Source organism: Penicillium subrubescens, assembly GCF_028828155.1.
Source record: "Penicillium subrubescens strain IBT 31985 chromosome Unknown utg000014l_segment0_segment0, whole genome shotgun sequence".
Classification (NCBI taxonomy): domain Eukaryota; kingdom Fungi; phylum Ascomycota; class Eurotiomycetes; order Eurotiales; family Aspergillaceae; genus Penicillium; species Penicillium subrubescens.
The window spans coordinates 500,944-524,446 of NW_026643164.1; the positions used below are offsets into that span (position 1 = coordinate 500,944).

Genomic DNA, 23,503 nt, shown 5'->3' on the forward strand with positions numbered 1-23,503 from the left:
TATTAAACAAGAAAAGAAGAATTTTGATCACTTCAACTTCCGAGGACTCTCTCCTTGTCCTGTCAGGGGCCGAATTCCATTCCCGACTCCAAAGGCCCCCAATCTACAAACCTCCGTGCCGAACAGCCCGACTATAAACAGAACTCACGATCCACCGCTGACAAGCGGATCTAACACGACCACACACGCACTCAGCCAGAGTACCCAACCTCCAGAACTATACATATCAAAATGGGCTCCTCATTGAATTTCGCAAAGGTCCGCTCATACCAACCCCCTTACCCATAACCTCACCAGGCATCCAAACCACAATTCCCCAAAACACTCTTCTTCCCCCTCCAATCCAACTAACACCTCCTCCCCACCGTCTAGACAATCCTAATCCCCGCCTCCATCGCCCTAACAGTCTACCTCCTCTTCTCCCTCCTCATAATCCCCTTCTTCCGACGCTACCACCAACGTTACTCCCAATACCTCCCCATGCACACCATCTCCGCACACACACTCTCGCTCCGCGACCGCACAGCCGACGCAACAATGCGCTTCTTCCTCCCGTCATCATGGCGCCGAGATCGAGATCCGCACGCCGCCGATAACGATAATATCAGCATTGACGAGGAAGAGGGCGAGCTTATGGTGGGCATGGATATGGATGCAAGGAGGAGGGAGGCGTTGGAGCGCAGGCGGGCGCCGGAGGAGGGGAGGTTGAGTCGGGAACTTGAGGAGGGGTTTATGGATGAGAGTGATGAGGAGGAGACTGTTGTGAGGGGGGTTTTGGGGACGAGGCGGTAATGTTGATTTTGATGTTGGTCTTGATGGTTGACGTTGACATGGTGGTGGGGATTGTCATTATGGGATACGGTCATGGGTGGCGTTTTTATTGTTTTGAAGCGTTTCCGAGCATAAGCAGTCAGGATTTTGGGGTCCTTGAATTTATTTAAGTTTTCTTTTGATATGGCTCGACGGTGGCAGAAGATAGTGTCTGCGCTACTACACTCTATCTTCTTTTGATAGATGGTCATGTCCCGCTCATAGAAGAACGAAATATCAGCTTGATCAAATCAGCATTGTACAATTCGAGTATCGACTTTTACAAACTTAGAAAGTGCCAGTAAATCCAGTTCTCTCCTGGTTGCTGCAGAACTCTGTACATACCATCCACTAACTCTGACTCTAATCTGATCTACAAACCCGTCCAGATCGACGCCCCACAATCGAAGATCTAGAAGAAGCGGAGCCCAAACCCTACTCTAAACAAAACAAGAAAAGCAAACAAAGCAAATAGTACAAAAGGATCAAAAAGATCAAAATCACGGATATGAACAGGTCATGTCATTGGTATCGTAGATGCTACATTTTCAAGCATAGCAGTCCCGTCCTCAATCCATCGCTCAAACAAGATAAACAAAAATGTATAAAAAATATTCACAAAAGAAACTCATAAATCCCTCTTCCCTCCTCACAAATAGTTAAATTTATTCCATTCGCCACAAGCCTACTTACGCTGACCGTAAGCCTTGGTAGCATAGTCACCCTTGTGAACAATCAGATCCTGAGGGCGGTAGTCCTCACGACCGGAGAAGTAAGAGTCGAGAATGTTCTTAGTGCCCTCAGCGTAGCGGACCTGAGCATCGATGGAGGTACCAGACATGTGGGGGACCATGGCGTTACCACCGCCCCAGGGGTACTCAGCGTAGCGGAGAGGGTGGTCCTTAGGTGCGGGCTGGGGGAACCAGACATCACCACCGTAGCCGCGGAGGTGGCCAGACTTAAGAGCCTCGGCGACATCCTCCTTGACGACAATAGCGCCACGGGCGGTGTTAACCAACCAAGCGCCGGGCTTCATCTTAGCGATGAGGTCCTTGTTGAAGAGACCGCGGGTCTTCTCGTGCAAGGGGCAGTTAATAGTGACGACATCACACTGGCCGAGCATCTCCTCGAGAGAGTCGACGCGGCGGCAGCCAATCTCCTTCTCAACCTCGGGGGACAGAGGCTGGTAGTCGTAGTAGAGGAGCTCCTTGCAGTCGAAGGGCTTCAGGCGGCGCAGGACGCGCTCGCCGATACGGCCGACGGCGACGGTGCCGACGACCTTGCCCTCGAGGTCGAACTCGTTCTTGGCGACGGCCGCGACATCCCAGTCGCCGTTGCGGATCTGGTCGTGGGCGGGGACGAAGTTGCGGACGAGCACGAGGATGGTCATAACGACGTGCTCGGCGACGGAGACGACGTTGGAGCCGGTGACTTCGGCGACGGTGATGCCGCCGTTGGTCTTGTTGGCGGCGTTCAGGTCGACGTGGTCAGAGCCGATACCAGCGGTGATGGCGAGCTTGAGCTTCTTGGCCTTGGCCAGGCGCTCGGCAGTGAGGTAACCGGGGTGGAAGCTGTGAAGACGGTTGTTAGCTGTAGGCTTTTTTAAGTAGTGATTAATTGGGATGGTTTCACTTACGGAGTGGTGATGATGACCTCAGCATCGACGAGCTCCTTGTCGAAGGTGGAGTCCTCGCCCTCCTTGTCGGAGGTGGTGACCAGAGTGTGGCCAGCATCCTCGAGCCACTTGCGGATGCCGAGCTCGTTCTCGGTAGTACCGAGGAGACGGGGCTGCTGCTTGGCGTGCTCACCACCCTATAGAGAGAGTTAGTATTGATGAAGATCGCAAGGAAGTTTGATCGCTCAATGGCGAGGGAAATCCACTTACGTCGTACAGAACGAGAAGAACCTTGCCCTGAAGGTTGGCAGATGCGGTTAGCGTACGTGTATGGGAAATAGCACCAGACACCTGAGCTCGCGCAAAAGAGCTGGTGGCAAGCGCAGGCTTGGAGCCGGCCAAGATGAACTGAGTGGCAGGCCGTCGCAGTTGACGGGAAAGGGAACGGATAAATACCATTTTGAAGGATGATCAAAAAAAGAAGATTGAAGTGTAGAAATGGGGAATTGATCAAAGCACGAAGCTGTAGACGGAGCAAAAGAAAAGTCAGCGGCACATCCTTTATATATAAGTAACACTGCCAGCTTCTCAAGCCGGTCGCATCGGTTCGATGAAGTCAATGCTCCCGAAACGGCGTTGGAGAAGCGGCGGCTGAAAACTGGGAAGCGGGGGAGTGGGGAACCTGCAGGCCCGTCGAGGCTTGTAGGGGGAGTGTAATAATAAAGCAAGGTTTAGGGGAGTAACCATACCTAAGATAGATGTATCCTTCAAGGGGTAAAAAAGGTTGGAAAGAAGAAGGTTGGAATGATGAGAGAATAAGAAAAGAATAAACTTGACCGGCCAGAAGACCCGTATATATAGACAAAAACAGGGTGGGCAGAAAGGACCCCTCTCAAAAGCCCCTCTTTGAACCGGCCATACCCCCAGCACAACAAGTGAGTGGGATTGGAGAGCGACAGAACCCAAAACGCGTTGTACACCCCCTCAGATCCTAGAATAGTCTGCAGAGCTGTGTGCGGGAGAGGGTTTCCACTGGCTGTGAGCCGGTCGGAGGACGGGTCACGGATGGGGGATTGCACCACTCATCGTGGTGGTTCTTTGGTCTCTCCGCATGAGGGACCACCAAAGAGGGGAGGAGAAACCTTGGGGACGGTTCGTGTTCGTGCAGGCCGAGAACTGGGGGAATCCATGCAGTAGCCTGGCCAGCCAGGTACTCTGGGACCCGGCTTCCCGGACCGATGTCTCTTGGAGTTACTTTGTCGACTCGGATATCGGCTGTTGAGTTTTGTTCTGGTGGTTGATAGTTACAGTATGAAGGATGATAGTGATAGCCACAGCTCGTGCGGGGAATCCCCTTTTCGAGCCTGAGGCCACTATCCGATCTGATTAGCACTGAGCTCCGTCGGGAAATGACCCGTAACCCGCACTATCAGTCCGGCTACAGTACAACTATCAAAATACAGTCATCTTAATTGTTTGTTTCATCAACACGGTACATGCACGTACATCCCCCCCCCCCCTGTTTCCCCGTCTGCCCATCAGCCCAGCAACATGTCCAAGCGTAACCTTCTACTGGAGTAAGTTGGGCTGCTTTACCCTTTTGGGATAGCTCTCCGCAGCGGGGTGCTGACATAATGAGGGGTAATGGGCCAGAATGCGCCCCGCAAACAAGAAAAAAAGTGTCGCCTCGCCCTGCATTGCGCATGGGTAAATGGAGATGGTGGTCCGAGTCAATTCCGAGCGGATCAGACGGATGGTTGAGGTTGAGGTGGTTGGGATGGCACGCTCACTCGGTGATGCTTGGGTTATTGAGATGGTGAAATACTCTTTTCCCTTGTTCGAGCTTACCCTGGGTGATTGAGCAGTGAACTAATCATTTCAGTACAGAGCTCTCCCGTTTTTAAATGATCAAGTCTTACAATGCGAGCGATTGAAACGAATGCATCAAAAATCTCCTCATTTCAGCTATCTATACTACGATCGGCCACAAATACATGACACCGGTGCTATGGAAAGTTGGACACTCCCATTCCGCAATACTGAACGGTCGCAGTCCAGTCAACCCGAGTCGAAGACTCATAACCAACGAGAACAATCATCCACCAAAAAACATCCTATATTGCCAAGTCAGTGAGCTGTCGTCAAGAACAAGGCAAGAACAATATGCAATGAAGCAAAAAATTGGGAAAATTGATCAATCAGAAGGAAGGCAACGGAAATCTCGACACGGTTTTGCGCATTCCGAACAGGTCTGTGAATTTACATCCGAAATATTTCGTCATTTGATCAAGTGGCCGACCGCAATGGGAGCGGATCGGGCCATGAGAAATGCAGGTGCAGGTGCAGGGGTAAAGCAGAGAAGATTTAGGGGAGGAACTTACAGCAACCATAGCAGAGTCGTCGGTGCATTTTACATGACCAACGACTCATTTACCTGTGTCAATTGAGCACAGTTTTTTTTCCTTCGTGTCGTTAGCGCCCAGCCCTCGAAGACGGCTTTGGTCGTCAGACTCGAGGACTCATTGCGCCTTCGGCCACTGTTGGCGTCGGTTGCAAATCCATCACGGGTACCAATCAAGCGAGCCATTGAAAGCAACGTGTACCTTCCAAAGAGAGACTCGACGAAGGCAACAAGCTTTTAAAGACGTCCAGACGAGCACCCCTTTTCAAGCCCTGCTCAGTCGAATCCCCATCCAACTGGTACACATCCTCGAGAGAGATTGTCGCGTCCAGTCAATCAAGTCATGGGCGTACAGCAACAGCGACCACATTAAATCGCCATTGCAGGAAACTCATGAAGTGAACACAACGGATGAGAGTTGGAAACAGAAGGTTGAAAGCTGAAGAAAGGAGAAAAGGTTAGGCGAGGGAAATTTTGCCAGTGGGGCCAAGCCCTAACAAGTGACCCGGAACCCGGGAGACGTGTTCCGTGTCTGTGCCTGAGGCAGCATATCACCTTTGTGACGGCCTGAGTGCCTTAAACTGAGCACCAACAGGAACAGGAACACGCTGCCGACATTGGCAGTGGCAGTGGCAGTGGCAGTGGCAGTGGTGGATCCATCGTTAAGCTATGAGGGCAAAAACATCTCCAAAAATCTCCTCATCGGAGAAAGGGGAAACCAAAACCAGCACCAGACCAGATTAATCGCTCAGCCAACAAAGCACTGCGCAACAGCCAGAGCGGGTCTCGCAAGTTGGAGAACGGCTGATAGGCCGAGTTTCGGCAGAAACGCGGGAATCGTTCGGCGGCGCTTACCCAAATGCTTGTTATAGACAAAATAGTACAGTATTCCCGCAGGTTGCTAAGAGGAAGAGGGCATGCGTGATGTCCTCTAATAGCTAGCCCTGTAACTACCCCAAAAAATTATACTACACATAGACATACAGTACTAGTAAAGATGGCTGGTGATGTTGGAGTCTGGTACTTAACAAGCTCTCCGCGGATCGGAGGCCCCTCCGCTTCGTGCGGGCAGCTCTAAAATAGCCATATCCACGTAGCTTGTTGGAGAGAAAAGCCTCGTGAGGGGACTATCCGATCACCTGGCACATCAGTCCTCTCTATTTTATTCGATATATAGCCAGCAATCTTCGAGCTGTCACTCTGTGACTTGCGGTTTGTCTGCGACAAGTTCAACACTGCGTCAAGTATAAGTCACGCGTACTGCGCGACGACAACGACATCACAGTTTATTGTCTATGTCCGAGTAGAGTAGAAAGAATTGAACTTATCTACTCATACTTGAACTCCAACCCATATATCACATAATAATGTCGCGAATTGAAAGAGCTGCTCACTTCTTCCTACAGTGGCTGCCCAGCCGAATGGCCCGAGAGCACCGCTAATCTCCGCTCCGAGCGCGTCCTCGGAGATACATCTTTTGATTTACCAATAGCTTCTGCCCAAATGATAATCCCGTGGCGCCGCTCTTCCTAATACTCTTTCCTTTCCACCTCTCCTCCTCGCAATCATCCACTTCAAAATATACCCTCCAAGCCAGGCAAATCAATGAGACCGCGCCCAACAACAATCGCGCAGTCGCTCGCTCGCGACTGGAGCGGACAATTCCACCACCACAGCATCCGCACCAGGTTAACAAGACCACTCTCCACGACGCAATGCCGCGCCAGTCGACTCCGTGCGCGTCTCGATATTCCTCCCCCGTTCCCGGTTACAAAGACCTGTCCCGAGCCGAGCTGCAATTGTCCGCCGACGCCTGAAATGCCCGAGGGTCTGCCTATTGATAATGAGCAAGTGTTGAATGGGACTATGGTGGGCTATGCGCAGCAGCTTGTTGTTTGTACTGGAAAGCGGGACTGGACGAGTCGAATTGAGAATGATGGGAAGGATCGGGGGTGGGGGAATCTTGTAAGGGGGTTGAAGAAGATGATGGGTCGTGGAGGGCCATACCTCGATGTATGTGGACAGATTGCCTACCTCATCACAGCGAAGCATTTACTAATTTTGATTCGTTATGTCTATACAGCCCTTCAACAACATCCTCGTCACAAACTCCTCCCTCAGACCCTCACCCTCCACAAAATCCCAATCAACAGCCTCAGCCCTCCTCTTCCCAGCCTTCAAATACATCCCTTCAATCCCAACCTCAATCGCCCCCTCCTCCTCCACAACCAGCAGCACAACAACAACCCTAAAAACATTCATCCGCGCATTTCTTCTCCCAAAACACCACCACGCAACACAAACCACTCTCCCTCAATCAAAACTAACCGCCCTAACCCGCACCCCAGAACTCCAATCCACCCACTTCCCAGGCACAATCGACATACTCCACTCCCCCACAATCCTAATCTGCGGCCACGGCGGCCGCGACATGCGCTGCGGTCTCATGGCACCAGCCCTAGAAACCGAGTTCCAGCGCGTATTGCGCGGAGTGGGGTTTGATTCTGTCGGTAGCGAGACTGAAGGTGCTGTGGGTGGTGTGGATGGGCCGAATCATGCAAATGTGGGCTTGATTAGCCATGTTGGTGGACACAAGTATGCGGGGAATGTTATAGTTTATATTCCGCCGAAGATGACGGTGCGATCTGGGTCGGGGTCGACGCTGCATCCATTGGCCGGGAAGGGTATTTGGTATGGGCGTGTTGAGCCTAAGCATGTACAGGGTATCGTGGATGAGACTGTGCTTGGAGGGCGGGTTGTGACGGATCATTTCCGGGGTGGGATTGATCGGAATGGGGGTATTTTGAGGTTGTAGAGTTGGTGTAGAATGGCTTATATTGTATTGTACATCTTGTATGAATAGAGACATCACGGCGATAGAGATACATCATGCACGGTAGGACATACAACGTGATCCAGATTTGGGGACTGAATATTAGTTGAACTCAATCTCGTCAAGGTTTCTTTCAGGAAGGTAATACCATAGACCTGCGAAGGCATCGAGTTCTTTGAGCGATACTTAGACTGGGCTCCACAGTTATCACATAGCTAAAATTTGACGAGAATTAGATAAGGACCTTACTAACCCAGAGAAAATTCAACCCCAGAACCAGGTGGTATCTATACCAAAGAATTTCAATCCGCATATATTCGCATATACTACGCAGCACATCATGTACAGCGAATACATGCAAAACCCCGCGCCAAGGCGCGATCCTCATCACCTTCATACTGCCAGACTTTGGATAGAATAACTACCACGACAACAAACAGATCTCAAGCAATCTATCTTTGACAGCCACATATCATCTCGTGCATCTCACCACTGTGGCGTTGACGTTGGCGAAGAAGGCATATCCAGATGAATAAAATCAACCGCCTGCTTAGAAAGCATCGTCGCCACAACGCTGGGCCCCTGGACAGCACTTCTGTGAATCCAGGGCCATCGTCTTCGCCATCGTCTTCTTTCGGTGAAGGTAACTCGGGGATTCAAATCGCGCAAAACTATGGCAATATCACATCGCATTTTCATTCTTCAGGTAATATTCAAGCAGCCACTGTCTTTTTAAAGCACTGAAACCATTCCTAGCTGATTTTGAGGCATCGGAAAATCGAAATTGCATTCAAGCATTGCACGCAACCGATCCTCGCCTTGATAAAAAACGGATCGAGGCAGTCAAAGGTGGATTGCTGGAAGACGCATATAACTGGGTCCTTGGCAATGTCCCGTCCCCGAGGCTATGGCATCAGTCGGGATAAAAGCTGCATTACTTGGAACTCAGAATGCCTTCTATGGTTGCCACCAGAGTACCGACTAGCCCCACTATCTACACCTGTTGTTTCAGAATCAACATTGTGTATTAGTTGTGCTTCAGGACGGGTGCTTTTCTTCGCCTTCGATTCCGCAGTGCTCTCGCAGGCTCTCGCGCCACCAGGCTTCGCGCCGGCGCGGTCTTGATTCTTAGTTTCAAAATAGGAAAATGAGAGTGCCGGTCTACAGAGAGCTCGATCAACGGACCGATCCTGTCATAAACTCTTGCTGCTCTTGCATCAATAAGAACCAGGCCAAAAATACTCAAATTTGGGAATAATTCAATTTCTGGTGACCTTGTTTTAATCGCACCGAGTTAGATAGTGTAGATTTGTTAAGTCGGATACTAGGCTATCCTACCATAAACACTGTCTTTTATTGAAGGAGATTCTAAGTCTAAATGCGGATCTCGCAACCTTGGCTGCACTTAGATATGGCTATTCTTATGAAGAAGTCCCTACTCCCTATTCTTTGTCAGCAGATTGTTGGGTTGGAACACGCAATTAAGGTAGTAATGTGCGGTTTCCAATATCAATATTGCTTACCATCCCCCCTAGTTCCAGCTATATGTTGACCCCAGCCCGGGATGGTTGTACTGAGCCACTTTATCGACCTTTCAGGGAAATTCGCATCCAACTCCGCCAATGGGCATTTCCACACATCCACCACCCGTTGACCCGTTCAATAGATAGACACAAGAAACCACCCAGTCTCCCCAGCTGGGCCCCGAGGGCTAAATTCAAATCGGAGCCTAGCGGAATATGCCAGACTATATCGCATTAACCTCAAACGTGGCATATAACGAGCTGCATGGCCCAGGGGAATTAGAACCCTGTGGAAATCTTCACGATCGAAAACTGGCTGCTCTATATTGCCTTCCTCGTAATCACAGATAATCATCTCCTGGTCTTTGACTTGATCGATTTCGGTCTGGCACTCGGGTGTTGGATGATCAACCCACTGACCTATTGAGCGAGGTTTTAAGTAAAACCATGGGAGTAAGGTAGTCCGTTCGACTAGAAATTGGATCATAAATAGAAGGGGCAGAGTCGAGGGGTTAACAAGGGTTGATGGACGTACCTGATGGAAGTATCAGGAATACCCCAGTCAGCTCTACCAATTCCAATGAAGGCTAGTAAAAAGATTCCGAAGTCGGCAGAAGATTTATCTCCGCATCTAATGGAAACAGGAAGTCTGATGCGAGCGATAGCTGATGAATCTTTAGTTCTCTGAGTGGAAGACTCAAATGGCGAAAGTTATGAGAAAGAAAGTTGTTATCCGAAAGGAGAACATTCAATCCAAGCATCATTTCTTTCCAAGGGCTTTCCATCTACTTAGAGAAACTAAATGCCCCACCCCTTGGTGGTTAGATGACAGGAATCCTGGAGGCATTAGCGTTAGCCGACTTTCCAGAATATGGTGGGAAGGGGCGTGGTACAACGCGAGGGATAACAAGTGATCAACGTACGGCTATATGAGATAAAACATTTTACAAATCATTGTGAGACCCGTAACGATTCAGATGTAGGGATGCCTGATACCTGATTTGATTGATGCCTGCAGCCGTAGGCATCCTACTCATTTTCAGATCTCGTCTCACTATCTTTTCCCTCTTTCCTTTCGTCGAATTCTGCGACGTTGATTGATTCTCTTTTTTCTGTACTAAGTGTGATAGGATGATTGATGATCTTAATGTATTTTTATGTGCTAATGAAGCCTCTGTATTCACAAATAAGGATAGGGAAAACCAGATAAAATTATCTGTCAAAAACCTAACCCGAGGCCATGAATCTGAATGTGGCTTGACCGAATAAATCTGCTGCAGAAACCGTGTTAAATCCAGTATTTGGACCTTTACCCGAGCTAGCTGATACATTCAGTGGGCCATGCTCAACTCGGCCTTCAAACCCAACCCTGGTGTTTTGTTAGTCAATGACAATGCGGAATGGGATTGGGTATATCGTACAGGGAGAACACCGGAGAGCCCGCAGAACCCAGAAAGAAGGCCTCCAGCAGCAGCGAGTGCACCTCCTCGGTTGTACTTGGCGGCATTGTTCTCCAAACACTTCCAGGTCGAACATGCCATCTTGGTTCCTTCATGGCCATTGTTGATCTGGTCCAGGAGACCGTCAATGCAGCTATGCCACGCCGCAGCCTCCGCAGGACCGTACTTGTTCTGGGTAGGAGGAGGACCACTGACGCCGTATTGGGGGTACTGCTGGGGCTGCTGGCCCTGGTAGCCCTGATAGCCCTGGTATTGCGCGGGGTCCTGGTAGCCTTGTTGCTGCTGGTAGCCATAGTTCTGGGCGGCGGCGGCAGTGGCCATGACAGCGATGGTGGCAACAGAGAACTTCATGATGAACAATCTATTATATGACAGAAGTTAAGCACCAGCTGAGATAGATTGACGATAACAATATACATACTGTTGGTGTTTGTGTGGAAGCTTTGAAATGCTGGAATCTTTGGAACTGAATCGTGAGGACTGGAGAAAAGATGTCTCTGGGGTTGGAGGAGGCGTATTTATAAGTTTTCTTGGTAAGCCGGCTCACACGACTAGAACTTCGTCGTCAGGAAATCAATGGGACGTAACTTGGACATAGTTGGATTTGTTCCACAAAGATCTCATCAATATTGTGGCACCAGCTGCGCATGCACAACTCAGCCAGCCATCACCGAGGAATTGCCATCATCGTAGCTGTAATGGTAGCGGTGAAGTCGCAAACGACCTGCTCCTGCATCGGTAATATTGGATGATCTCTGCAAATTATCAGAGCAAAAGGATGTATTTGCTATCCGATGCATGAGCCGTAAATGCCTCATATGTTAGCAGATGCCTTTGACTTCGAGGTCATGCATAGCTTGCGCCGACTGATATTGAAGGTATGCTCTCCGCTACATTTGTGTCTATCGCCCTGCATATCGTATACGTGGATCCCTATTTCGGAAGTCGTAAAAGTCAATAGTAACGAACTGTGTAACACCTGATCCATACCGTCGGCTGGTGATATGGCATTCAATATCATTCGAAATTCGAGCTGCTGGATCAACGCGTAATTTGTTTGCTGGGCGGGTCACTAGCTATCTCAGCCAGTGATTCGGTCTCTCTAGTCCCTACATCATCATCATCATCATCATCATCATCATCGTCTATCTTTTTCTTCTCTCTTTCCTCCTCAAAACTTCCTCACTAGCTTAGAGCTTGTAACGGTTTAACTAAATAACCCCCTGGGCCTTGAGTTCCGCTTATAGCCATTCTTTTTCCTAGGCAAAGAGAGAAACAAACAGGGATGTTGACATATGACTATAATTAATGCCTATGTCCAGTATGACCAACAATATTACGGCCAGTCTGCATGTCTAATGATTCATTGGACACCACGAACGGCTATCTCAGACCAGGCTGGCTGAGCATTGAGTTATGCATTTTTGCAGAAATGCAGCTGCTTGCATCCTTAATACTGTCTGCGTTCTTGTGTGACGGAAAGCCCCGTTCCTCATTGGTCTCGTTTGAGCTGCAAGCCCCGGCCCGCCAGCGCGGGCCGTGCCACCAGTATGTCGGGGTAGCAACGATCTACACACACCTGCAGTTTGACAGATCCCCAGATTCTGACTATTATTGTTTCTCAATCAATAAGTAAGCATCCCCGAGCTTCTCCGAGGAGAGAACCTAGGTGAAGACCTGGGAAGCCAGGGATGCTCAGGCTATATGGTCCAAGGCCCTTTTTGCACGAGTGAGGTGACACAGCCGCCATGGACGATCATCCACCTATGCCCTAGGTTTCACTCCTGCATCCTGTGTCACTGCAGAACTGATGATTGGTCTTTTTCTCTCTAATGTTTATTTTTTTGGCTCTCAAACCGCAGGTCCCCCAGATTGCCTGTGAGGGATCAGCTCTAGGAGGCAAAAGGAGAAGGCTCAGATCATCACAAGGCATGACTTGATGCGCATCACCAGTGAACTGTCCATTCTCCAGTTGACTCCCAAGAAAACATCAAAGGGTTGAGCTGCCCCCAAGGATACTTGGTTGTGCGACCTCAGGTACTCTTCACCGGATCTTCGCAGATTTAAAATACATATAGGTACACTGTTTCCCACGCCAATAAGCCCAGCCACCACAGGTAAACTTCATTCTTTGGATCCGTTCCTAGTGACTCGTGGTGATCATGATCAGATTACACGCGGGATGCGTCTTCCTTCTCGCCTTTTCTTTCACCCAAGCCCAAAACATTGGCGCTGACCGCACAGTGGCCCAGAAGTATACTCTCGACGATATCGTGCCGAGTACCGACCAGGCCTCTGGACATGTCAAGTGCTGCCCTATAGGCACTGAGTTTGATGGCCAGGGATGTATTCTCGGGGTCCCTATTTGCCCTAAAGGCAGCACTAGCGATGGTGACAAATGTGTCTCACACTTCAAACCTTTCTGTCACCCTGGGTACGACTACCAAAATGGGCTTTGCATCACCATCAAGCCTCCAACCTGCGAGCACGGCACCATCTTGAAGGGCGGTCACTGTGTTCTTGAAGGCACCGCAGACTGTGGTCCTGGATACCTCCTACAGGGCAATCTTTGCATCTCACAAAAGCCTCCCAGCTGCCCTGACGGTGAACACTTTAATGGCAACGCCTGTGCTTCAGTCTTAGTGCCAAAATGCCGAGATGGAGCTAAGCTTGAGAATGGCTTGTGCATCGATAGCAAGCCTCCACTTTGTCCCCAAGGATCCTCTTTCGACAAGGCCAATTCTCGGTGCATTTCAGAGTTACCTCCTCGCTGCCCAGACAGTACCATTCTTCGCAACAACCAATGCATATCAAGCAATCCTCCAAGCTGCCGCGATGGCAGTGTGTTTAATCCTAAAACAAAATCTTGTATCATCCCCGACAAGCCTAGCTGCCCCGTTGGAACCCAGCTAGACAACAAGAAGTGTGTCTTTACCGGCGAGATTCAATGCCCAGCAGGTACATCTTTGTCGATTGACCAGACTCAGGGTACTTCTCGCTGCTGTCCAATTTCTATGACATGGGACGGACAGGCATGCATTACAAAGCCGATTAATGGCCGATGCCCGGATGGCAGCCCTCCGATTAATAATCGCTGCGAGAAATATTCCAACCCTCAGCCAATCTGTCCTCCCAGCTACAAGCTTGAGAATAGTCGCTGTGTCTCGCAAGTGCCTCCTAGCTGCCCCCAGGGGTCCTACCTAGAGGGCAACGAATGCACCCTTGTTCAGAAGCCGGAGTGCTCTAAAGGTCTGGTTCTTATCGGTGCTGACTGTGTTTTCTTGGGCCCTGCTCTTTGCCCACCGAATACCAAGCTAGAAGGCAATGGGTGCATCACTTATATTCAACCCGCTTGTGACGAGTCTGCGATATGGGATGGAAAGCGCTGTGTTGTCAGCGGTCTCGCATATTGCGAGCATGGGGTCCAGCATGGTGACGATTGCGTTACTGGAAGCCAGCCTCAATGCAAGGATGGTGCGGCATTTGACGGCAAACAATGCGTCTCCAATATCGTCCCCCAGTGTCAACCAGGATCTGTTCTCAATGGCGACGGCTTATGTCTAACTAACACCCCTCCCCAATGCCCTCCTGAAACCAAATTATACAATGGAAATTGTGTATACGGAGTTCCAGGTTGTCCTCTCGGACAAATATTTGTGAACGGACGCTGTGAGACCTCTGCACAGCCCCAGTGCCCTGAGAAATTCCATTGGAAGGACGGGAAATGCACTCGCGTTGTTGAAGAGCATTGTGAGCCAGGATATGTCCTCAAAGATGGCCAGTGTATCTCCACCGCAAAACCTGACTGTGGAGACCTTTTGTTTAACGGCAAAGCCTGCGTTGCTAAGACGCCATCTTGCCCTGAAGGAACCTACCTTGAGGATAGCCGATGCTATACTACCGTTGATCCTCGGTGCCCGCAGGGATTCAAATTCGACGGCAAGAAGTGTGGTGCAGAGCAGATTCCCCAATGCCCACCTGATACTGTATTCGACAAGTCTAGCCAGGATTGTGTCTCCATCAAGAAGCCCACCTGTCCCAAGAACACCGTTTTCAACGGTAAGCACTGTGCCATCACCACTGGAGACTGCATGGAATTCCAGTTCTGCCCCACCGAATCGTACGGAAAGGGATGTCATCGCACTCTGAACGGGGTTGTCTGTGAGGGATCGCCATCTCAGGTACCCCCATTCCAGGGTAGAATTGGGGGAAATCCTCCACCAGTGTATGGTACTATTCCAGACAATTTCAACCGACAGGCCCCAGTTTATGGTTCTCCCAGCCAAGGCAATCAGCCACCCTATAACCAGCAGCGGTTGCCATATGGCTCTGGACGTCCACCTGGTTGGGTTGAAGACCCCCGGCTTGCAGCTGATGGAGTTTAAGCGTGCCTACGTATGATGAATCTGGCAAGGAAGGCACTGGTGGGAACTTTTCCAGCTGACGCATGACTAAGATTGCCTTGATTGTGAGCAGCATATGCTGTTGAACTGTCTACTTAGCAGCGGAATCAGTAACTCAGTGGCGGGTTAACTGATTTGATCTTGAGGTTGATATTCCCTTTGTTTTTTCGGGCTTATTTTCACGATCGAAAAAGACTGTCCTTACCTGTATTTTCCTCTCTCGCTACTCTGCTCCTTGAAGCCTTGCGGTTTCTCTATCTACGTATATTAGGTAGCATCTTCAAAAAAAAAAATCGATACTACATGACGCCAGCTATGGACATTAATCACGGGTAGCGATGAGTATCGGCTTCTCTGCCAAGTATCCGATGAGGTTATTATTTACACACCAGAATAGCACCGCATGGGAAGAAAAGCCCGAATTGACGGAATGCTCTATTACATGAAGTGAAAAGCAATATACTAACAACTGCTACGATTGAAAGGGCCATCGCTCTTTGCGAGTCCAAAAGCTAAATCTTAATCAATTCCGTGTACAATTTGGTTCCTCTCAATGGAAGCACCCCCTTTTCGCCAAGTTCACACTACACTGTGGATGACTATTATAATCAAAAGCTTATCATGCTTCTTGATTCTGTTCTCGACATCGTACTCATCCAAAGTCCACCCTTTGGCATCAACCCCGCCTGGTTCCTATATTACAGCAACAACCTTACTAAGACAATTGATAGAGATCCAATAGGGATCTCCCTCGAGGGAATCCCCCGGTCGGGATTCTCCTGGAGGTTGATTCCAGGGCCAGTTGATTGCTTTGCTTTGCTTCGGCCTATTTAGGCCTTTTCCTTCTTTGTTTCCTTTCTTCTTTTGCAGAGAGAGTTCTCCATGTATTCGAACTAGATTGTTCCTCTCTCTTCCCTGCTTCCTTGAGTAGTGGCGATAGATCGCCATCAACAATCACAGGGATGACCACCGCCATGACCGACGTGGTTCGCTCAATTGCCGGTTCTGAGACTTTCAATGTGCACGGTGACGCATATATGATGAGCGTGATTATCCACGTTCGTTGGGGATTGCTTGCTTTGCCCGTTGCCTCTGTGACAATGGCAATTCTTCTCCATCTGGCAAGAGCTATTTTGAATAGCAAATACCAAACTATACTGTGGAAAGCTTCTGCACTGCCCTTGCTCCTTGGTGAGATTCAGACTCGGCCAGAGCATGATTTGGCAGCGCTACCTCGCCATATCGATCAGATCGTGGACATGACGAAATGAATCGAATTTGTAACGGAACGGAAACACCCTCTTCTTATGGTGGAAAATTAGACCTACTCGCTGTCTAATCTTTGCTCCAAGTTATGGACGGCTAGTGAAAAATCCTCCTTCCCGTTTTGGGCCTCAGTCGTTGATATGTTTTGCATCGGTCGGTTGTCTCGGAGTCTCTTTTCGAGCCCCCGAACTCAACAGTTCTGTTCAAGAATTCTCCTGTCCAGTTCCCGCCGCGTCGTTTTTCTTTCCCTCTCATTTGTGTTCCAAGTGTGAACTGTTCTGTTTCCGTTAGACAATGTGTTGTCGCTATCGTGCAATCGACAGTAAGTCTTCGCCTGACTGATGTTCTGCTTTTGTCTCTGTTCTCGGTCAGCCAAAGCAGCCCCTTTATTACCCTACTAGTATGACTATCCATCGAAAGTGTGATAGCACGATTTCTCACATCAATGATCATAATCTCTATACGTCTCCATTCTCTCACATACGACCATAGGGTGTGGAGAACAGGGCTTCCCGTCCGCTCAGCCGTACTTAAGCCACACGCCGGTCAGTTAGTAGTATGGTGGGTGACCACATGCGAATCCTGACTGTTGTATGTTTTTGCTTTTTGGTTTTCTTTTTGTCATTCGTTAGAAAATTGTCCCTTCCTTCGCTCTGCCATTTTGATGCGGGCCCAAGAAGCTAGGTGTGCGTTAGAATTGTCCATATGAAACTGAAGGTCAGATTCCTTTGCTTCTCTGGTAAATCCGTTCTAAATATGACCATCTGGAAAGACATTCTTACCATTCCATCGAGGAATAAACAGACAGCATGTGTAAATCGAGATCTTAAGGCCAGAAAGGTGACTCCATCAACTTGTTATATTATCTAAGACTGGCATTGACCAAGAGAGCAAAGGAACAAGTATAAGCCTTTAATTGACGAATACGCCGCACTAAATCTACGCCAGAGTGTCCGCGACCCATCCGTGCTCCCAATTGTAGAGGTTATACGGAGTCACGCCAGTCAAGACAGGGTACCTCTGCTCATCGTCGGACATGGTGCAGTTACCTGAACCCCCGATGCAAGAGGCGACAAACTCGGCTGTATACTGTCCTTCAAGGTACGCGCCCTGTAAGTATCCAAAGAACTCCTGACTCGTAGCCTCGCCTGCGAAGAACAGATTGCCGACGTTGGCACGCAAGTTCTGATGCGACTGCAAGCTTGTTGCCGGTGGCCAGTTCGAGTATGACCCGTATGCCCTGTTCGGTCAGTATTGGCAACTCTTTTCAATTTTTCCGTGCGGGGTCTTACCAAGGAGTCTGGGTCCAGCGCTTGTACCATAGATGGGTGGGATCAGGGATCAGCGGACCGTACATTGCGCGCAGAACTTCCATGACCTCTGCCTGGGTCTGCTCGTTCGTTTGCGCCTCAACTCGGTAGGACTGGTCGTTGACGACGGTGGCAACAAGAAGCCCAGATCCCTCGAGGGCACCGGGGATATCAAGCGGTTGGAACTCGGGGTAGTAGCCCCTTGTCTCGGGGTCAGCATAGATGAGATACTGCTTGTTGTCCCAGAAAGGTGTGTCGAACTGCATGAAGATCTTGGTGTAAGTGCCCAGCTCGAAGCTGCTGATAGCGGCCTGCTTCCAGGCCGGGAGTGGGGGCACAAACTCGACGGCCTTTTTCTGAAGGACGCCGAGAGAGAATGTCATGATGGCATAGTCAGCGTGGACGCAGGTGCCGTTGTTTGTGTGCACTGTGACTGAGTTATCATCGTACTCGATGCGCGTCACTGCGGTGCTGAGACGAAGCCGAGGATCACTATCATGAAGGAAGGCCTTGGCCTCTTCGCGAATGATTGTAGCGAAGCCGCGCTGGTCGTAAACGAACAGATTGTCCGGAGAGTAGTAGTTGAAGGTGGCGTTTTCGGCGACGGAGGTGAAGATCTCGGAGCTCTCTTCGGGGTGGTAGATGAACTCGCCATCGAACAGCCACCACTCCGCAGTCTGCCGGTACGAGTCATTCTTGAGCGGATCCCATCCCTGCAGTCGGAATCCAGCTCGGAAGGTGCGGTCTTGCAGGTCGTTGTAGAGCAAAGAACCCGCGTCGATAGCGACATTTTCCAGGGCCTCGCCGAATTCGTCAATCGCATATTTGAAGTCCGTCGGACCCTGTTCGTCAAACATGGCCAGGCTCTCCTGGTCGGTGACCCTGTACTTCTCAGTATTGTCGCCATCAAGCTCGGGCTGTTACTCACAGTGTGGTGATGTTGTATTTCTTGGCCTAGGATGGTTAGTACCAAAGTAGTTGCAAACAATAGGCAAGCTCTAAAACTTACAAGGATAGAAATGGGATTTTCTGGGCCATCACCAGTCACGGTTCCTTGCACCTGCGAGCGGAAATCAGTCTGTAGCCTCTCAATTTGCCCGCAAGATCAAATACCCAGTTTGCTCCTGCTTCAACCTTATACGGCACCCCATCGGGCCCTTGGCCGAACTTGACATCATGCATACGACCGCCAACTCGATCCTGATATTCGATGATAACGAAGTCATCGACTCCATTCTGCGACAGTTCTTGGGCCGCTCGAATACCAGCCACACCTGCGCCTCTGGAGATAGTCAGGATTGATATCCAAAGCGTGAGCGACGATGCTTACAAGACAGCAACCTTGGTATGCTCGCACTCCTGAGCCTGTACAGCAAAGGCACCCAATAAAGAGGCCAACAGAATCTTACTTGTACTCATTCTGAAGCAGACCAAACCTTCTATGTGTTGTTCAGATAGAGGAAGAGAAAAAGTGCCACTGGGGCTTGAAGTAAACGGTAGTTATAGCTTTCTCTCTATCTAACCCCTCGATGCGTATAGGTTACACGACATTTCATTCAGCGGGCAGCCTGGAGATCTCTCCCTTCGCACACCCAACGATAGCAGAGGATCGGCGCCAAATAATCCCAAAAACGAACGAAAATTATCAAGTCTTGTGGAACGACGTTCAAGCCATATCACAATTTGGTGGCTTGCATAATTTCCCTCCTTGGAAATGGTAATACGGCTTAGATTTCAATATTGCGGATCATCTTATGTACGTTTCATGCAGGTTCTTCCGACGAGCTCGGTAGCAGCCATGAGTGATCAGAGGCGCAGAGCCAAGACAAAAACGAAATCAGTAGCTGAAATTTAGAAAGGCAAAGGAGACTAGGAACAAAGAAGATTGGATGATGTTCACCGTGAGTCCAGGTTCTGTCAACGTCGGTCACAGCGCGGAGCGAAGAAACCGTTGTCGTGATGTCAGATTCTGTCAAGATTGTGGGCTACGCCCCTAGTCGAAGTGCACTAGATCCGTGAATCAAGGTCCTATTCCAACCAATATTTAACTTACGAAGTAATGCCCAGCATCTCCCTCGAGATCGCAAGGAGTGGAGTAAGGAATCAAGAAGCGATTCCTTGCGTGGTCTAATTTAAAATAAAACGTGTGTTCTTTATCCCTTAAGCGATTCAGATTAGAGTAAAACTTGTTTAAAACGAACTATTGCTTTCAGCTACCCAATTCGTTATGTCCATCCGTTGCACCCAGACCGCTTCGTGTCGTGGGTGCACTGCACAGTTGTCACCCAGGGCAATTAATTCGGCCTCGTTCGACGCAATGGATGTGATTCTGTATTGAACATTGGAGTTTGTGTATCTTCATATCAGAATCCATCATTATTTGAGTTCAACATGCATTATTCTTTTTGAGCGTGGTAGATAGGTTGGCGTTGGGTGGGTATTGCTCCTTCAATGTGCCATGGTCGGACCATGATATATATATATATGTGCTATGAGCACCCCGCGACTAGCAACACCTCGAAGTGACCCAACTAGAACCTTGGAGGCACGTTGCATTAGGTACATAGACCAATCAAGAACAATACAGTCAAGACTGTGGACTGTTCCTGATTGAGCAATTTCATTGAATTCCTAACGCAGAGACTACTAAGCGGTAAGCTCGACTTAGATTTACCATTGATGCGTGGGAATCTCGAGTGTACTTCAACTACCTTATAAGCAAAAGTACTACATACACAAGCCGAGAAGGTAAAAACGAAATAAAACATAAAAACATACAACAGCCAGGATTCGCATGTGGTCACCCACCATACTACTAACTGACCGGCGTGTGGCTTAAGTACGGCTGAGCGGACGGGAAGCCCTGTTCTCCACACCCTATGGTCGTATGTGCTTGAAAAGGCCCATGAGCAAAATATATCCTTTAAAATTATCTGCTAACCTATTGGACATTGTCTCGACTGGGGGCGAGTAGGGTGTGTAATATACAGAGTGAAAATGGGCGTGAGAGGGAGAATCACCATCCGTCCCCAAATCTGGATTGTCTAGAAGGTCGTTGATGAAGATCCGGATCCAGCCGGCTTCCTTCGCAGCTTCGGCGTCTGCAATGTATTCTGTATCCATGGTGGAAGGACATTGTTGTATTCGGAGTACTCAATCAGATGAAGTAACCTCCATTCCATAAGTGCTAGACCTAGATAGTAATTGCCCAGGCGAAACTTCCCTAAAAAAGTCGCGGCCATGGAAGTTTGCACCTCGGAGCATAATTCAGTAAGAGTGGGAGGTATTCAACGCAGTCCCGCCCACCAAATCTATCTTCTTCTTTTTCCTCCTCACATCGCTCTGTTCTTCACCATTTATTGCTCGTAGACTTTTCGCGTGGACAGTGATGATAAAAACCTCCATTATACGCAGCTACTGTATCGCCAGCCCGAAAGGGTCCTGGAGAAACATATGACTGACAGGAAGTTTCTGAGGGCATAATCCAACTTTCCTTTGCCCTTTCTTCCCTTCGAAAATTAGCATGATGTTTTTCTTGTCCCTCTAGTCATCGCAGTAATGTATTTTAGTAGAATATATAGCTTCTTAGAATCCGCGCTCGTTATCAGACTAGCTCAAAGACAAGACACAAATCACTCCTTGGTGCTGTTCAACCAGATCATGGGCTTTTCCAAAAGGGCTCTGGATAGCTTCAAGAAACATCTGTACTCAATGGCCCCATGATGTATGACCAGAGGAAATAGCATAGCTCGTATTCGAGAAATTCACATGCAATATGGGAATCATGCTCCGATGCTCGCCTTGATGGCCGTCTCGAGATCTGTGCGCCCATAAAGGACAGGGCCCCGGGGGTGGAGCATGTACTCCGTACCAAGTTTGCCATCGGGGAGGATACTCATCGCTAATTCGACCCAGTAATCGAGAATTGAGGGAGGGAAAATCTGCGCATAGAACTTGCGGAAATTGTCCTTTTCCACCGGTCGCAACTCGACGTCTTTTCCGAGCGCCTTTGCAAATGCCGCCTGCACGTCAAGGGGACTATAATTCTGAGGACCATGCAGTTCAACTATATATGGTTTCTCTGCTAGAGTCGCTTTGTCAATTAGCTGTTCGGCAAGAGTAGTACCAATGTCCGAGACGGAGACCATCGGAATTTTATAGTCCACAGGCGTAATCGTTGAAAAGAAGAATGGATCTGGGCCCTTGAGGGTGGCGAGGTCCATAGTCCAGTTCTCCATAAAATAGGCACATCGGACAAATACAATGCTTTCAACTTTCGTTTGTCGAAGTATTTCTTCCGCTTTGTTGTTTGTCTTGATTTCGCCCTGCCTTCGTGATCAGCAAGATCATACATAAGCTTTGAGATTGTATACGTACAACACCCTCACTAAACTCAGCCCCGCCGCTACTGAGCAGAACGAGTATCTTAACATTGCCAGCCATCTCGATTGCCGTTTTGATATTTGAAGATAGCTTCTTCGCATGTTCGATCGGATCCCGACCGTCAAAAACGGGTGGTATAATGGCAAGAACAGCATCAGATCCCGTCAGATCAAGCGCACCCTCATCTGACGCATTGCCCTCTATAGCGGAGAAGTTGGCATCCGCAGAAAATGTAGCAGGGATCTTGGAAAGATCTCTGTAAATTCCACGAACCTGCACAGGCTTGCTGAGTAGCGACCTGATGGTTGCTACACCTGACTTTGTACTTGCTGGTACAACTGTAACCCGCATTGTGAGCTTCCTCGTCTTGATATGGAGTCTGAGAAAAACTTTCAAGAAGAAATTTGTGTAGAGGATACGAAAGCGTGCATAGCATGTTTTCAAGTTTTAGGTCACCTCGTATTATGCTGATGTCATACACATCTGATTAGGCCATTATCGGAACAGGGCCAAATTCCTGGGGTTATATAATAGGATTAATAAGCTGTTATAGCAAGTAGAATCGCTATACTCCTGTGTTGAGCGAGATCAATTGCATTTTTTAGCCATCCCCCTTATCAACTCCGATGATGGGTTCAATCTGATGATGGGGGAGCGATTTCGGGAACCATGAGAATAAGGACTGGTTAGAACATCCCTAAATTTTTGATGCCCAACGCTAGTACCAAGAGACTGGCTGGGCATAATTAGCTTAAAGCATAAGGGTCTGGGGGCCAACGAAGGGGCGACGACGGGACCCATCTCTAGGTCATTGGCGTAGTGAAATACCGTCAGCTCCGGTATCTGAGTACCGTGCGAGGGGCAGCAGCAGCGGCTCAACACTCGAAGATCAAAGAGTTTCAGCTGATTTGAAATATATTCTTGTAGGAAAAGATATCTTACTCTCGCCAAGGGTAGCGAGTACCCAAAAAGAACGTAGATCTTCATTAACTGAAGAATTGCGCAAACGACTGTAAACGCCAGCAACCGCAGAGCTACAAAGAGTCATGTAAGCAAAAGTCTTCATTGTACGGCTTCCCATTCGCCCCAGGATCGGGAGAGGAGTAGACGAATGGGGGCTACAAACCGACAAAACCACAAGGAAACGCCAGAAAACGCCAAAATGGGCAAAAGGGTCGAGATGACGACTCTATGGTCCATACTGATGGCACCAATCGGCCGAGGAGGTAAGGATTGAAGAGATGAAAGTTGAAAAATGAGTGTATGGCGGGGGTTGAAGATGGTTGTTGATGTAAAAATGGGACTACAGCACAAGGAGTGGGCATGAGAGCCATTTGTTGACAGTCAATTGTTTACTATACGGGCAGGAAGGAGCTATTCCGCTTGAATTATCACTCTGTGGGACCGAGTGCCATTATAGATGCAGGAACCATTGACCCGGAAGGTGGAAGGTTCATACTAGAAAGTACCGAGTGCGGCATGCTTCCAGCGCGAAAAGA

General features: G+C 49.1%; 7 protein-coding genes across 7 annotated transcripts; 3 read left to right on the top strand and 4 right to left on the bottom strand.

Annotated features, from left to right (window-relative positions):
• Positions 1-231: 231 nt before the first annotated feature.
• N7473_013407 (uncharacterized protein) lies at positions 232-792 on the top strand (the record flags this gene model as incomplete). Its single annotated transcript, XM_057159346.1, has 2 exons — positions 232-258; positions 373-792. 2 exons carry the CDS (start codon positions 232-234, stop codon positions 790-792), a joined length of 447 nt encoding a protein of 148 aa, XP_057002082.1.
• A 703-nt stretch (positions 793-1,495) lies between these two features.
• On the bottom strand, positions 1,496-2,884 carry fdh (formate dehydrogenase (NAD+) FDH1; the record flags this gene model as incomplete). The annotated part of the gene is made up of 4 exons (XM_057159347.1): positions 1,496-2,381; positions 2,447-2,622; positions 2,696-2,722; positions 2,882-2,884. 4 exons carry the CDS (start codon positions 2,882-2,884, stop codon positions 1,496-1,498), a joined length of 1,092 nt encoding a protein of 363 aa, XP_057002083.1.
• Positions 2,885-6,312: 3,428 nt separating this feature from the next.
• N7473_013409 (sucrase/ferredoxin-like domain-containing protein) lies at positions 6,313-7,855 on the top strand. Its single transcript, XM_057159348.1, has 2 exons — positions 6,313-6,839; positions 6,910-7,855. The coding sequence occupies exons 1-2, from the start codon at positions 6,432-6,434 to the stop codon at positions 7,639-7,641; spliced, it is 1,140 nt and encodes a 379-aa protein (XP_057002084.1). The 5' UTR covers positions 6,313-6,431; the 3' UTR covers positions 7,642-7,855.
• Positions 7,856-10,539: 2,684 nt separating this feature from the next.
• Positions 10,540-10,993, bottom strand: N7473_013410 (uncharacterized protein; the record flags this gene model as incomplete). Its single annotated transcript, XM_057159349.1, has 2 exons — positions 10,540-10,551; positions 10,604-10,993. 2 exons carry the CDS (start codon positions 10,991-10,993, stop codon positions 10,540-10,542), a joined length of 402 nt encoding a protein of 133 aa, XP_057002085.1.
• Positions 10,994-12,804: 1,811 nt separating this feature from the next.
• Positions 12,805-15,027, top strand: N7473_013411 (uncharacterized protein; the record flags this gene model as incomplete). Its single annotated transcript, XM_057159350.1, has 1 exon — positions 12,805-15,027. One exon carries the CDS (start codon positions 12,805-12,807, stop codon positions 15,025-15,027), a length of 2,223 nt encoding a protein of 740 aa, XP_057002086.1.
• Positions 15,028-17,250: 2,223 nt separating this feature from the next.
• Positions 17,251-19,040, bottom strand: N7473_013412 (uncharacterized protein; the record flags this gene model as incomplete). The annotated part of the gene is made up of 6 exons (XM_057159351.1): positions 17,251-17,551; positions 17,604-18,503; positions 18,550-18,575; positions 18,631-18,681; positions 18,735-18,903; positions 18,952-19,040. The coding sequence occupies 6 exons, from the start codon at positions 19,038-19,040 to the stop codon at positions 17,251-17,253; spliced, it is 1,536 nt and encodes a 511-aa protein (XP_057002087.1).
• A 2,363-nt stretch (positions 19,041-21,403) lies between these two features.
• Positions 21,404-22,355, bottom strand: N7473_013413 (uncharacterized protein; the record flags this gene model as incomplete). Its single annotated transcript, XM_057159352.1, has 2 exons — positions 21,404-21,946; positions 21,999-22,355. The coding sequence occupies 2 exons, from the start codon at positions 22,353-22,355 to the stop codon at positions 21,404-21,406; spliced, it is 900 nt and encodes a 299-aa protein (XP_057002088.1).
• Positions 22,356-23,503: the final 1,148 nt, after the last annotated feature.

Excerpts from the sequence above, each read along its gene's own strand:
- N7473_013409 (XM_057159348.1), top strand. The coding sequence starts at position 6,432 with ATGAGACCGCGCCCAACAACAATCGCGCAGTCGCTCGCTCGCGACTGG. Across the intron at positions 6,840-6,909 it reads GTGGAGGGCCATACCTCGAT|CCCTTCAACAACATCCTCGT; the intron begins GTATGTGGACAG and ends ATGTCTATACAG.